At 38.4% G+C, this 15208-nt stretch overlaps 1 protein-coding gene across 47 annotated transcripts in view; it reads right to left on the bottom strand.

The window, feature by feature from the left end:
* The window catches only part of NRXN3 (neurexin 3), a 1474105-nt gene that overhangs the window by 839461 nt on the left and 619436 nt on the right, over window positions 1-15208 (bottom strand). For 25 of the 47 annotated variants that reach the window (XM_060757672.2, XM_067462945.1, XM_067462944.1 and 22 more), the window contains 3 exons: window positions 10808-11189; window positions 10344-10534; window positions 7273-7446 (listed from right to left, as the gene is read on the bottom strand). In XM_060757672.2, coding sequence (XP_060613655.2) covers window positions 7273-7446; window positions 10344-10534; window positions 10808-11189 — 747 coding nt within the window. Of the gene's footprint in view, window positions 1-386; window positions 414-7272; window positions 7447-10343; window positions 10535-10807; window positions 11190-15208 lie in introns of all 47 variants that reach the window. The other 22 variants (XM_067462930.1, XM_067462932.1, XM_067462927.1 and 19 more) reach the window with 1 other exon arrangement.

The raw sequence follows: 15208 nt of genomic DNA, 5'->3' as shown, positions 1-15208 counted from the left end.
TGTGTGGGGTTGGATTGCAAACCTTTCAGACCTCTGAAGGATTGATCCCACCTTCATTTTAGCATTCAAATACTCAGTGCCATATTTAGGATGTGAATCCTTTTTTTCAGGAAATCAAGCCATGCAATTATAGATACTCTTAGGATAAGATACAGTCAAACCTCTTTAATTTACTCCCAGACCACACCCCTCTATGTCTCCCAAAACTTCTAACCATCCCACTCTTCAACCTAGTGAGTTATGGAAATCCCAAAGTCATATCCATTTGGTTTAGAGATGTGACTGCATCCAAAAAGAAAATATATAAATCAATATAAAGGCACCAAAGGTTACATCAAAAGGCATCTTTCAGTCCAAACTGGCAATGGAAATAAAACCTTCTCTACCTTGCAGGTCAGCTTTGGTCAACTCAACTTTGTTAGCAAAAGAACGGAAAAAGCGAAAACAATAAACCATAGGTTAGTAAAACGGCAGATAAAAACAGGGCAACATCACTGAAAATAAACAAACAGAAAGCAACTGGTATAACCAACACAGCCCTAATGCACACTTAAGAGATGTGAAAAGGGTGGCACTGTCAAAGACAACATATAGGCACAGCAGGAGTAAGGTAGCCATGATGGCTTCCAGTCCACCACTCCCTGCACAACATCTAACTAACACAACAGGCAACATAACACAACTATTGGGGAGGGTGAGAAAAGGATAGGTACACTTATACATGGAGTAATACTGGAAAAAATATTAATGGCACATGATTCACAAAGATTTATAGGGCAAGCAGCAAACAGTGGCATTTTGTTTCTTACTGGAGAGATTTTGCATTTACCAAAAAGAGCCTAAAATCTATTAACACCAAAAACATTTATACCACTAAAGAAAAAGAGACATATGTATTTCTTTTGGGTACGCAGATTTATTCTGGAAAAACACAGGTAGAGATCCACTTCCTAGATTGGCTTTAAAAATCCTGAAATTTGGATGATTAAAAAACCAAAATGGTTTCATGGGTGAAATGATGCTTTCTCCAACAATAGCAGCACCATCAGCAATGGTGAGATGACTTCCATGTATGGCCTCCTAATAATGCAACCATCTCTGTTTCAGAAGACCATTCAAATGCCAACAATCCTGAATACACCCATCTTTGTAGATTCTGAAGTCATCTTTGTTCCTGAATGATCAGGCGGTGGTTGGGTTAGAAGCAACTTTGCTTAACTTCATATCATGTCTCAGTTGGGCATGTTTCTGGAGAAGGTAGATCTGGCCATCACTGAACACATATTTTTAATCATGCTCCAAAATGCTTTGAAAAGGGCAACATTTCCAGTTTGCTTCACCACGTTTTCTGGTCAGGAACTGCTATCAGTATTCAGATCCTGGGATTTTATAATTGCTGATTCTGTTTTAGCTCTTAATTGGTTTCAAAATCCAATACAAAGCTCTGTTTTTCATCTTTAAAATCCTAAATGGGCTGAGTATGGAATACATGATCCTACCGTTTGATGACTTGGCATTCAAGTGACCTTGCTTCACACGCTATCACTACCTGAAATATAGTTGTGGCTATTGTTTAACTATCCGTTTTGCCAACTTTGATCCCCTGAGAATCTGTCTTGATCCAAATCTTTTGGGTCTATGAAATGTCATTTAATTTTGGTTGGCTTTTCACTTGGAGTAATTGTTAGTACTTGTTCAGATCATATTTATAATATATCTTTTTGTTTTGTTTTGTTTTGTTTTCAATCCCCTTTTACTATCCTATAATATGCTACTTTGGAGCTTTTGCTCAAATGCAACCTTTCTGCCACAAAAAATGGTGTCAAAGATCCTAATGTTGGTGAGAATTTGGAGGTCTGGGAGTCTACAAGAGGAAAGATATGTAATTCTCACCTGCAATGCAACTTAAACTATGAAAAACAGAAGCATATTCATGCTTCTCCAAGCATGGCAAGTTCTAGCTGTTCCTTGGACATATATAATGCTGGGTTTTTATGAGGTGCTCAACACAGATTTGATCCAAACAACATAGGAACAAAGGAAGCTGTCTTATGCCAAGCCCTATCTGTGGTTCATGTAGTTCTGGGATGGCCCATAGGTCATATACAGCTTATAGGGACCTCAAGAGGTCCATTTGTTGCTTCAAAAATTATCCAAAATTTTCTAAGGAATGTTGAAGACATATCCACCATATCTGGAGGCACTCAGGATGCCAAAATACCTTCTAGAAGGTGTGGAGGACTTCCACCACATTTTGGTACCACCATGAGTTAATTTAGGCCAAAGAAAGCCTTTTTTGGCTAATGTAACCCTCTAGTTCTTCACAGCTGCCCACTCCTGATCTTGCCTAAAATTGAAATGCTGAATGTTAATAGTTCTTTTGAATTTCAGACAGGCTATTTCCTTAGGTCTATTTAAAGATTCCTAGCATTCCCTCAGGTCTGCCCAGCCAAGTGATAACTAAGTCTGATTCCGCTTAGCTGATAATATTGGATATGATCAGGTGTGTTGTGCATAGTGTGGCTGTAAAAAAATCAATATTCATTGTTAATGGAAGTTCATCTCTTCTTTTCAGTATATGGTGTGTTCCTTCTGAGAGAATAAAAAAGAAATGCAGCAGTTTCTTATATTATGATGAGAATTAATGATGACTGTATACACTTGGTACACTAGAAATTAGAAGGTGGCTACTGGGACAGAAATAGTGCCTGGCATGTCTAGGTGGGGCCTGGAAAGAATCCTACTTGAAATTGTGGAGAGGTGCTTTCAGCCAATGTTGACAAATATTCGAGTAGAGGCCCTATGTATATATAGCAGTATCCTCCATTCTTTTCCTGTCCAGGTTTCCAAATGCTGTGGTCCCATTGGGATTTTTATTTTTTTTATTTAATTTCAGGACTCAATATTGGGTTTTAGCATTTCTTGTCCTTGCCTCATGCAAGGGAATTCAGATAATGGAAGTATTTAATAAAACCCTTCATAATACCAGAAAGGAATAAAGGTACAAATATCCATTAATATAGGAAAAAAATGATGAAGTAGCCACTCTTCACCTCCATTCCAGATATATACTCACCTTCATCATTCATTATTTTCAGAGAGTACCAGCATAAAGTGCTGTTGATGTAACCATGAAAGAAAGATCCTACCATTCCTTTATCATATTAGTTTTGAAGGCTGCAATTCTATTCATACAATCATAATTATGGAAAAAAACCTATCTGGTACAGTGGAAATTCTATCTGAGGGGACATATGATTATACTGTAATATTCTACAAAGGAGAACACAATAGAGTTGTAAGTGGAGCACAGATTCTAAAGACTTCTCATATTTAAATCCTTAAATCTTTGCTTTTATTTTACATGTTACCATAATTCCCTCTACCAAAGCAGTTGTGATTCCGCTACCTCTTGATGAAAATGCTTAAAGACAGTGATAAAATATACTGAACTTTTGGAAACTGCAACATCTATTTTTTTGCCTGATCATTTGTTCCAAATATGAAACCAAGGATGAAACCAACACCTTCTCTACATGAACCTCTGCAAATGCTCAAACTATCAACTTTCAAACAAAAATAGTGAAATGAGGCTTCATTTATTCCCATGATTGTTGCAAGTGCTGTGGGTCAAAGCTTCAGGAGAGGAAGAAGAGGAAATATTGCAACACTCTCATACAATCATGAAAAACATTACCATTATCTAAATTTAATCGAGGATATTGTCAGTATCTGAATCCATGCTTCAGGATTGGCTCATATTACCATATAATGGTGTTTCTAAAAAAAGTTAACATTTGTTATTAGGTTTTGATGAATGGCAGAGAAAAAAAGGGATTTGTAGTTCCACAAATGGAAACTACATACACTTCTATACAAATTGTATTAACAGAAGTTTGTGGGTTAAACTTTGGAGGATGGTAAAAATGAAGATGGTGGGAAATAGCTAACAAATAATCATAGACAAACAGTGTAATAGATAAGCAGGACATATCCATATACAGAGTTACTCATTGCAAAAATGCCTTGATTCATTGCAGTTTTTCATCAGGCTATTTAGTATGCCTGTGTTCAGCAGCTGACTTCAATGGCAGAATTATCAATAGAGTCACAGGCATTAAAAAGAAGACTTCCGTGTCAGGTAGAATGAACTTTCAACACAGAAATATTAGAAATTGATTTCTATTGCTCATTTTTTAAAGAGGGAGGTGGTGATGGTTTTTGAAAATGTTTTGTGTTTGTTTCTTCCATATAGCTATTATTTTCATTGATAGGATTGAGTCACTTCCTTCTGAATATTTCTAATGATTGGTTGCATAGTCAATGCAAAGAGAGCATTTTTCTCCAAAGATCCCATCAAAGGTCATGGAGCCCTGAATGGAAGAGATCCAGGTGTTCGCTGGGAAATAATTTCTTTCTTGGATGTAAAATGTTTTATTTCTCATTTCTGGGTTGTTAGAATTCTTCAAATGGCTATTTGACAAACATTTGGGGATTCTTTCCCCAGACAATTAACAAAACGGCCAGATTAGAGATTAAAATGACCAAGGTAGACATGGTGTAGAGATCTCCACAGTGACATCTTAGCACTGCTAAGACTTTTAGACTGCATTGCAATGTATGCATTATTTATCACATTTTATATATTATGTTGTAATGGTACTGGACTTGCTTTTGAAAACAGTGGAGGGGTTATTTCTCACTGGCTTTATATTTTGTTAATTGAGTAATATTTTGCTTGTAATTATTCTTATAATTTGTGTGTTTTTATTTTTTTAAAAAAAAATGTTTGAAATCCAATTGATAAGGAAAAGCAAGGCTGGAGTAATTAATGTAACTAAATAAACAAATAAAACTTTTTCACCTCCATTACTTTCCCCTAACTAAAAATAATTCTAAAGACTTACGTGATTCCAAGTGACAACATGCTGCTACTGATATCAAGTGATTTCTTTTTGCTACAACTGTTTCAGCCAACTCTGTGTGCCTTTTCTAACCAAACTATTTTCTCACACAGATGAAAGTTCCCAAGTTTTTATATAACTAATGCCTAGAACATATAATTTGATACAACCTTTCTACCTTAAATGCTACTGAAGATGATTATGTCATTCCATGGCTGAATACCTGAGGGCTTCGTGATAACTACCAGCTAAAGCTTGGATTCCTCACAGCTGGATGCAGTAAAGCCCTTGGCTTTACTAAAATGTCTTTTCAGGAGTATATGAGCTGCCTGCAAAGCACCGATCAAACCTGTAACAGGATAAAGGATTGGCTGCCAACACCTTCTCTACATGAACCTCTGCAAAACAGCACAGAGACAAATACTTCCGAATCCAGAGAAACATTCAAAATCTTTTTTTCCTTAATTCATGCCTCATAATTTCAATTAAAGCATCAAATTTGGATTGGGCTACATAGAAAATATCCCTGAAATGTTTGCTTACATGGTATTATCTCTGATGCGGTAAGAATTCAAACTCCAGATGGTTATTTGTTTCCCATCAATGCCATAACTCACTTGCCATCCTAATTTAGACTGTATCTTCTATTAGTATTTTAAAGTGTATTACTGCTAAATGAAGAATAAAAGAGACTACTGTATAATGAATCAAGGCAGCAATTAATTCAAGGACTTAGGAATGTACACCTTGAACTAAAACAGACCATAGATCTATCTAGTCCAGACAGGATTCCCTCCTAGGTTAACATGAAGATCATTGATATTGCCTGTTGGTCTCCTATCCAAGTCCACACCTCTCTTTCTTTAACATTTCTCCACAAAATTAAAACCAGCACAAAAAGGAGATTCTCTAAAAAAATAATAGGTTGTTTATTTAATGACACAAAATGTGAAGGATTGGCTATAGAGCTCACAGAGTTCAGGGGAAATCAGTGGCAAATTACCCAGAAAATACAGGAACAAACTTATAAATGTATGATTTGGCATGAAAAACAAATAATCAAGCATCCCATATAATATGAAGGGCAACTGAAATATGGCAATTTATGGAGAACACTGTTTTTTGGTTCATAAGTATGGGCTCACTCACATGGATTCTGGTCACATTTTCTACTCTGAAAGATAGCTATCCCTACAATGGCCACGACCATTCCATAGATAGTGGGTGAAAAGGCTTCACAGATGTTGTTTTCAAGTTGCCTGCCAATTTATGAAGATCCATGAATTTCATAGAGTTTTCTTAAAGAAGGTGGTTTGCCATTATCTTTCTCTGAACTATCGCCTACAGAGCCCAGGAAGCCCCACATCCAAATTCTAATCAGGCTGATTATGCTTAGGTTCTATAGACCTAATGTTTTTAAGGGTATTTTACCAAAGCATACAATCTGGGCATACAGATTTGTGTTTTTTTTAATGGTAAATTAACTGGAACAACCTGAGAAATAATGTTCTGCTTTATTTTGTGTTGACTCCTGTGATCATGGTGATATAATTCATCATATAAAACCATTTCAAATGACTTCCATGTAAGAGCCATAATGTTTGGATTGATCCCAAATGGAACGCTACAAAAGGGAAACTGGTCTTGAAAAGTGGAAATGTCTTTAGCAAAAAAAAATGTTGAAAGCTTGCGGTTGAGCAGATTTCAACTGTAATGGATTATTATATCCTAAGACCTGGTATTTTGCGCAATAAACTTTATTGTACAGTCCCAATTTCTGGGTGTGGATTACAGTCTGACAGTTAGTCACTAGTATTTCATAAATTATGTTTCTTCTTAGGAGATTTTTTTTTAGACCTTACAGAGACAAAAAGCACATATAAAATATGTAGTGTGTGGGTGAACTTGCATGTTTCATTCCCATGAAGGACTTAGGTATGAGATGTGGAAGCTGTGGAGCTGAACATTGTTCTACTGGACTTTACTGCAAATCATTCTGCGTGCTTCTCTTCTCTTCCATTTCCACATTTTTTTTTCTTTTTGCAATTTCATGGTAAAAATTTCATGGTAAAAATAAATGTAAACAGTCCAATGTAGTGCATACAATGTTTAACCACCACTTGGTGGTGGAGACTTACTGCATTAAACAACAAAGCTATATGTTTGATGATCATCTCTTATCATTTCACATGTTCCACATCCAAGGTAGATAACAATAATGTATGTTGCACGTGGATGAAAACGGAGAGTGTCACAAAAAGAATAAACTAATAAAAGAATCTATGGAGGAAATGTATGATGATGCAGAGAACAGCAAGGATGAAGGGAGGGCTGTGGGAAAAGGAATTAGAGCTTTGGTAGGTTATACCTTCACATCCACGCTCAATCTGCCCACTGCGATGTAGAGCATCATTAATCAGATCTGGCAGGCGTCCATTCAAGTCCACCGATGCTAGACAGCCCTGAAACCCATCACGGGATGCCACCAATTTGGGGAGGTTGCTATACATTCCTTGAGCTAGGCCAGCAATGTAAAGATCACCTAGAAGGAAACAGAAGAAAGAACAAGAAAAAAGAAGTCATCAAGCAGTACTTTTTACAAATGTACTGTAAGTACTACATTGTAAGAAGGCAGATGACGCCAATGGAAAAGAACACTATGTGATATAAACAACAGTCAGTTATAGAAACAGGGAGCTATTTTGCTCAATTTATCTGTCAAGGAGTGAAAATGCAAGATGAAAAGCAAGAAAACATCATCTTGCAACACAAACCTATATTTGTGAACACAAAATATATTTCCTTATTTTGTATAAGAAGATAACAAGTGAATTCAATGAATGTGGGGAGAGATTTGGATGGGGACCCATAATCTACTGCCACTCATGATTGGAATTTTGTGGTTGTCTATTGATGAATGGAAGTCTAGTGGACACTTCTGAGAAGACTTTTCCAAACTTAGAAATATACATGTGGACATCTCCAACACTTCAAGAAAAAAATATCAAGGTCCTGTAGAATTTTCCCCACACTTGTTTGTAGCTGTACCTATTATTTGAAAGAGGTCTACTATGTTCAGATTGGATAACTGAGCAACACATACTATGGAAGAACAGCCCAACACAGGAGTTCTAATGTACTCCATGGGATTTAGAGTAGGAAAAAAGGGCATTCCCAACATTTCACTATCCAACTGGGATGGATGTCATTTCCTTGATCATTTCATTTCCCCAAAGTATTGGCTGCTCCAAAGGGAATGGGACTAAACTATAGACAGACTCTTTCTTTCAAGTAAGGCACTTGCACCTGAAGGCACTTGAAGGAATATCTTCCACAAGTCTTTATTATTTGTTGCTGAGAGTAGTAGGTCAAAACATGTGAAAGGCCAAAGCTTATTTATTCCTGCTCTGAGACGTCACCTATACATACTTTTCTTAACATGTACCTGGAGTGGACATTTTTAGCTTCAGGTGTAGATAAGTTATGTGTCCATTGAATCTCCTCCCCTAACTACTAGGTGACAGAGAAAATATCTAGTCGTTAAGGAGAAGGTTTCAGTAACCTTCTCCTTGACATTCTACATGTAATTTGCTTCTGAATACATATTTGCATCCGCATGGTCACATAAGTGTTCTAAAGATGCTTGATGACTTTTTGCTGTGCTCATTTTAATGGGAACTGACCTAGTGTGTACCTCCAGGACTAATGGGCAGGCTAATGGACTCATCGCTGAGCCTGGAACCCCAGGTCTCAGCGGTGGCCGGGAGAGCTTTCGCACAATTAAAACTTGTGCGCCAGCTGCGCCCGTACCTTGGGAAGTCTGATCTGGCCACGGTGGTCCACGTTCTTGTCACATCCCGGTTGGATTACTGCAACACACTCTACGTGGGGTTGCCTTTGAAGACTGCTCGGAAACTTCAACTAGTCCAGCAAGAAGCAGCCAGATTGCTCACCGGAGCGGCGTACAGGGAGCATACCACCCCCCTGTTGCGCCAGCTCCACTGGCTGCCGATCCAATTCCGAGCACAATTCAAAGTGCTGGTTTTGACCTATAAAACCCTATACGGTTCCGGCCCAGTGTATTTGTCCGAACGGATCTCCCTCTACATCCCACCTCGAAGCTTAAGATCTTCTGGGGAGGCCCTGCTCTCGACCCCGCCACTCTCACAAGTGAGGTTGGTGGGGACGAGGAGCAGGGCCTTCTCAGTGGTGGCCCCCCACCTGTGGAACTCACTCCCCGGGGAATTAGATCGGCGACCTCCCTCCTGGCATTCAGGAAACAATTGAAGACCTGGGTCTGGGACCAAGCCTTTGGACACACTGGCAGCTAAATTAAGGATCTGACGACAGACAAGGACAAATGGAATGGAATGGATATATGGACTCTGAACCCGAGCATGAGATTGTTTTAATATTTTATTATGTACTGATGTTTTAATTTTAACTGTTGAATTGCTTTTGTTGTATTTGTATTTTGTCAATTGATTCAGGCATTTAATTCTGCCTCCTCTGTAAGCCGCCCTGAGTCCCCCCCGGGGTGAGAAGGGCGGGGTATAAGTAAATGAAATAAATAAATAAATAAAGGTTTTGTATCTGTTAATTTTTGTAGTTCCTGCATATTCTAACTCAATTTAATCTCCATGAAGTTATCAAAAATTGTTTTAAAATGAATATTTTGAGAGAAAATACCTTTAGAATCTTGCATTTCAGAGATTCTATGTTTTGGAATCATATGTTTTGTATGAAAGTACATTTATAAAGTAGATTTCAAAAAATACTGAAATGAGACTTCAGGAGTTGGTTTAAAAATAACTGCAAATTAATACAGAATGCTATAGAATGGATTATGTGAAAGTGAAAAGAATTCCAAAATATTGACACATTTCTGAATTGTTAGTATGTATTCCTGTGAAAGCATATTCCGAAACCCAGAGTCTGTAATGGTATAATTCAAGTCAAGAGGGTGTAAATTCAGTAACACATGCATGTTCATGTATTGTTGGTTATATCAGTAACTTGTAACATAAAAAATGAATTAAACATCAGAGATTCATCTTCACAATTAGAACTTTCATATCATCCTATGTAAAATGAAACACGCCCTCCCCAGCATTCTTTGTTGGATATAGCTTGAGCAAATATACAGCTCTACATTGACTTTCTTACAGCTGAATCCATTACACCTGATGTAGTACTCCCACTTCAACCAGCACCTGCATCTCAAGTGGTGAAAATGTTTTCCAGATCTGCTATCTATGAGCTTGAAAATGTGAAAGATGTGTCCTGAGACTTTCTTCATAAAGATCTCATGCTCTTTCACAAAACTATGCTCACAGTTTCCCCACATTCATATTTGATGTGATAATCCAGCTAGTTCAGATATGTTAGTGATGTTTATGACTGGGTGAATAAGCCTGCACTCAAGTTCAAATTACTTACCCTTAAGGTCAAGGTTTTTGGCACCATTGATAACCTGAGTAACAATTCTGGTATCCACTTTGAGGCTGTGGGTATTGCTGTTGTCTCGAGTGATGACTACATTGTGCCACTGGTTGTCATTCAAAGGCCGATCACTATTGCCCTTGATGACATTAGGTCCATTCCCCAGGTCAAACACATAATGTATATACCTATAAAAGACAAGTGTCAATTCAGAAGAAACCTCACCATGAAAATAAATAAGCACCAAATATATAGAAAATGTTAAATATCTTAATTTTCTAATTTCAAAAATTCCAGATGCTCCCAAAGAGCTACTCAAGGACAAGGAAAAGAACAACCAGATTGCTGTATTATCCAAATTACTTTCTAAACAAGAATGAGGAAGCATTTAAAGTTAGGCTACTAAATATGTAATTGCACATATAAATTGACTAACACAGGGAATGCCAAATCTCACTTACCCCTTGACAAGCTCAACGGCAATAAAATCATTTCCATCCCCACTGTTGAAAAGGATGAAGCCATCAGCAGAGGTTGTTTTGAACTGAAAGAAGAGGTGCATGGAGGTGTACGCCTGCAAGGTTGCCAAGCTCAAGTAGCTGCTCTTGGTCTTGAAGGTGACGGGATCAGCAATGATGTTACGGAGTCCAAAGCGGGCTTTCAATTCACAGTAGTCAATGTCACCATTCTTGCATAAGTCAATGTAGAGAAGACCATTGAACATAAGGCTCTGGAGGTGGCCAATGAAGCTAGAGGGAATGACAGAGATGTAACGCTTCTCTGTCATTATCCCAGTCTCAATGTTGTGAAACTCCAAGCGCGTGTGGTCACCAACCATTGTTCCTGAGGATCAGAACACAATACAACTGAAGAAAGTTCTGTGGAATAACGGACTTGATAAAAGGTCTGCCTCTAAAGCATTAACAACCATTAGATTTCTGTTACTAGATCTAAGAGCTACCATCCATTTCCTTAGATAGAAATATCAAAGGCACTTCAAAGCAGCAGAAGGTTTGATTGAATTTTAATTTAATTTTTTGCTTTACTTTGTTGTTCCTCTGTTATTTGCACTTCTTCTTATCATATGACCTGGTTCACTTTCTTGGGTCACCTCTTGCTCGGCTAACTGTGACTGTTTTCTATTTGGGGTTCATTGTGGCAGGAGTGTAGATGGAGGGGGGTATGAGGACATTGCTTCACAAATAAGAATTCTGGCTTCTCAGAATGAAAAATAACTGCAATGATAGAAATGTGAAGACTGAAGGAAAATTAACTGAAGGTCATTATACTTATTAGGCATCACAGTTCTGCACATCCACACATCTCAGCTACATGTCTACTTACGGTCTAGTATACCATTACCTATACTGATCTGCAATGTGTTTACGTAAGTGATGCATTTTTTTTGGGAGGGGGGCTTTTTTGATCAGTTTGGTCCCTACTGATTCAGTTACTTTAACGATCATTCTAGAGTTGGCAAATGTTGTTGTGTAAATGCTGGGATACAGTGCTTAGGTGATCAAAAACAATTTCAGAAGTCAGTAATAGACTACCCAAATACTTCTCAATCACAAAGTTTAAAAAGTTGTGCTAGGTAAGTTGTGATCTATTTTCTGACACTTTTGAAACTTAAATAAGTGCAAGTGATAGGGTTAGTACTGTTATTTAATTGTCAAGAGCAAGAAGATTCGGAGAAGGAAGGAGGTAGGAAAGGGAAATGAGAATGCAGTCATAAAAATGATAATATGCTCAAAAGCCATCCTGCTGCTTTGCACAAGGAGAAAGAGTCTGATGTTATTTTGGTTATCACTTGGTTCTGCTCAGTGATGTGGCAGGGGGTATGGAAGAAGAAGGCGATGGATAAAACAGCCTCATTAACTTCAAACAGCAAATTACCTCTCCATTTGGGCATGGTGTGTCTCTGAGCTGGTCTTTGATTATTTGTTTCCACAAAAGCTCTAATTAAATTACTTTTACAATATTCACACAAACACACATACTTATAAAGTTATAATTATTTTACACATTATAGTAATTTATTGTTGTTGTTCATTCGTTCAGTCGTCTCCTACTCTTCGTGACCTCATGGACCAGCCCACGCCAGAGCTCCCTGTCGGCCGTTACCACCCTCAGCTCCCTCAAGGTCAGTCCAGTCACTTCAAGGATGCCATCCATCCATCTTGCCCTTGGTCGGCCCCTCTTCCTTTTGCCTTCCACTTTCCCCAGCATAATTGTCTTCTCTAGGCTTTCCTGTCTCCTCATGATGTGGCCAAAGTACTTCAACTTTGTCTCTAGTATCTTTCCCTCCAGTGAGCAGCCGGGCTTTATTTCCTGGAGGATGGACTGGTTGGATCTTCTCGCAGTCCAAGGCACTCTCAGCACTTTCCTCCAACACCACAGCTCAAAAGCATCGATCTTCCTTCGCTCAGCCTTCCCTAAGGTCCAGCTCTCACATCCGTAGGTGACTACAGGGAATACCATGGCTTTGACTAGGCGGATCTTTGTTGCCAGTCTGATGTCTCTACTCTACTCTTTACTATTTTATCGAGACTGGACATTGCTCTCCTCCCAAGAAGTAAGCGTCTTCTGATTTCCTGGCTACAGTCTGCATCTGCAGTAATCTTTGCACCTAGAAATACAAAGTCTGTCACGGCCTCCACGGTTTCTCCCTCTATTTTCCAGTTGTCAATCATTCTTGTTGCCATAATCTTGTTTTTTTTTTACATTTAGCTGCAACCCGGCTTTTGCGCTTTCTTCTTTCACCTTGATTAGAAGGCTCCTCAGCTCCTCCTCGCTTTCGGCCATCAGAGTGGCATCATCTGCATATCTGAGGTCGTTAATGTTTCTTCCAGCAATTTTCACCCCAGCTTTGCATTCATCCAGCCCCGCACATCGCATGATGTCTTCTGCATACACGTTAAAAAGGTTGGGTGAGAGGATGCAGCCTTGCTGTACGCCTTTCCCAATCTTGAACCAGTCTGTTGTTCTGTGGTCAGTTCTTACTGTTGCTACTTGGTCCTTGTACAGATTCCTCAGGAGAGAGACAAGGTGGCTTGGGATGCCCATCCCACCAAGAACTTGCCACAATTTATTATGATCCACACAGTCAAAGGCTTTAGAATAGTCAATGAAGCAGAAGTAGATGTTTTTCTGAAACTCCCTGCATTTCTCCATTATCCAGCGGATATTGGCAATCTGGTCTCTCGTTCCTCTGCCTTTTCTAAACCCAGCTTGAACATCTGGCAACTCTCGCTCCATGTATTGCTGGAGTCTTCCTTGCAGGATCTTGAGCATTACCTTACTGGCATGAGAAATAAGGGACACTGTACGGAAGTTTGAACAGTCTTTCGCATTTCCCTTTTTTGGTATGGGGATATAAGTTGATTTTTTCCAGTCTGATGGCCATTCTTGTGTTTTCCATATTTGCTGGCAAATGGCATGCATCACCTTGACAGCATCATCTTTTAAGATTTTAAACAGTTCAGCTGGGATCCCGTCGTCTCCTGCTGCCTTGTTGTTAGCAATGCTTCTTAAGGCCCATTCAACCTCACTCCTCAGGATGTCTGGTTCTAATTCATTCACCACACCGTTAAAACTATCCTCAATATTATTATCCTTTCTATACAGATCTTCTGTATAGTCTCACCACCTTCTCTTGATCTCTTCAGCTTCTGTTAGGTCCCTGCCATCTTTGTTTCTTATCATACCAATTTTTGCCTGAAATTTACCTCCAATGTTTCTAATTTTCTGGAAGAGGTCTCTTGTCCTTCCTATTCTGTTGTCTTCTTCCACTTCCATGCATTGCTTATTTAAAAATAGTTCCTTATCTCTTCTGGCTAACCTCTGGAATTGCGCATTTAACTGGGCATATCTCCCCTTATCCCTGTTTCCTTTTGCTTTCCTCCTTTCTTGGGCTACTTCCAGTGTCTCAGCAGACAACCATTTTGCCTTCTTGGTTTTCTTTTTCTTTGGAATGTACTTTGTTGCCGTCTCCTGAACAATGTCTCGGACTTCTGTCCATAGTTCTTCTGGGACTCTGTTTACTAAATCTAGTCCTTCAAATCTGTTCTTCACTTCCACTGTATATTCGCTAGGAATGTTAGTGAGATCATATCTAACTGGTCTGTGTATTTTCCCTGTTCTCATTAGTTTTATTTTAAATTGAGCAATAAGAAGTTCGTGATCTGAGCTACAGTCAGCCCCAGGTCTTGTTTTCACCGACTGGATGGATGTCCGCCACCTTTGGCTGCAAAGGTTGTAGTCAATCTGATTTCGGTGTTGACCATCTGGTGAGGTCCATGTATAAAGCCGTCTTTTACGTTGTTGGAAGAGAGTGTTTGTTATACACAGCGAGTAATTTATATTCATCAAAAATAATCCCCACAAATATGTTGTGTGTGTGTGTGTATGTATGTATGTGTGTATATATATATACACACACACACACACACACACACACACACAGAGGATAATAATTTAAATGATACGGGATTTTACATTATTATAGTATTTTAATAGAGTTTCTTATTTTAATTATTTTCACATGTAGTCATCTTGAGCTTCATATAAAGAAAGATAATAATAATAATAATAATAATAATAATAATAATAATATCCTATAAACTTAGGTATATCAATATATCAATTTTTGACCATAATTTATGTTTTTTCTCCACTCCTCCTGCATGGGCATGCCCATTCTTTACTTGTACCATTCATACTGAATATGCCATCAAGTGGCTGTGTTTTAAAATGGCATTGATTTGGGCACAGAGACACAATTTACCCAAAGGATTTAAACAAAAAGAGATAGCAGTAGTAAACATGCTTTCTAAATAGTAGATACAAATGAAGAAGTATCA

Source organism: Anolis sagrei, chromosome 1 (assembly GCF_037176765.1).
Source record: "Anolis sagrei isolate rAnoSag1 chromosome 1, rAnoSag1.mat, whole genome shotgun sequence".
In the NCBI taxonomy this organism is placed as follows: Eukaryota; Metazoa; Chordata; class Lepidosauria; order Squamata; family Dactyloidae; genus Anolis; species Anolis sagrei.
This window is presented reverse-complemented; position numbering and strand designations above follow the sequence as displayed.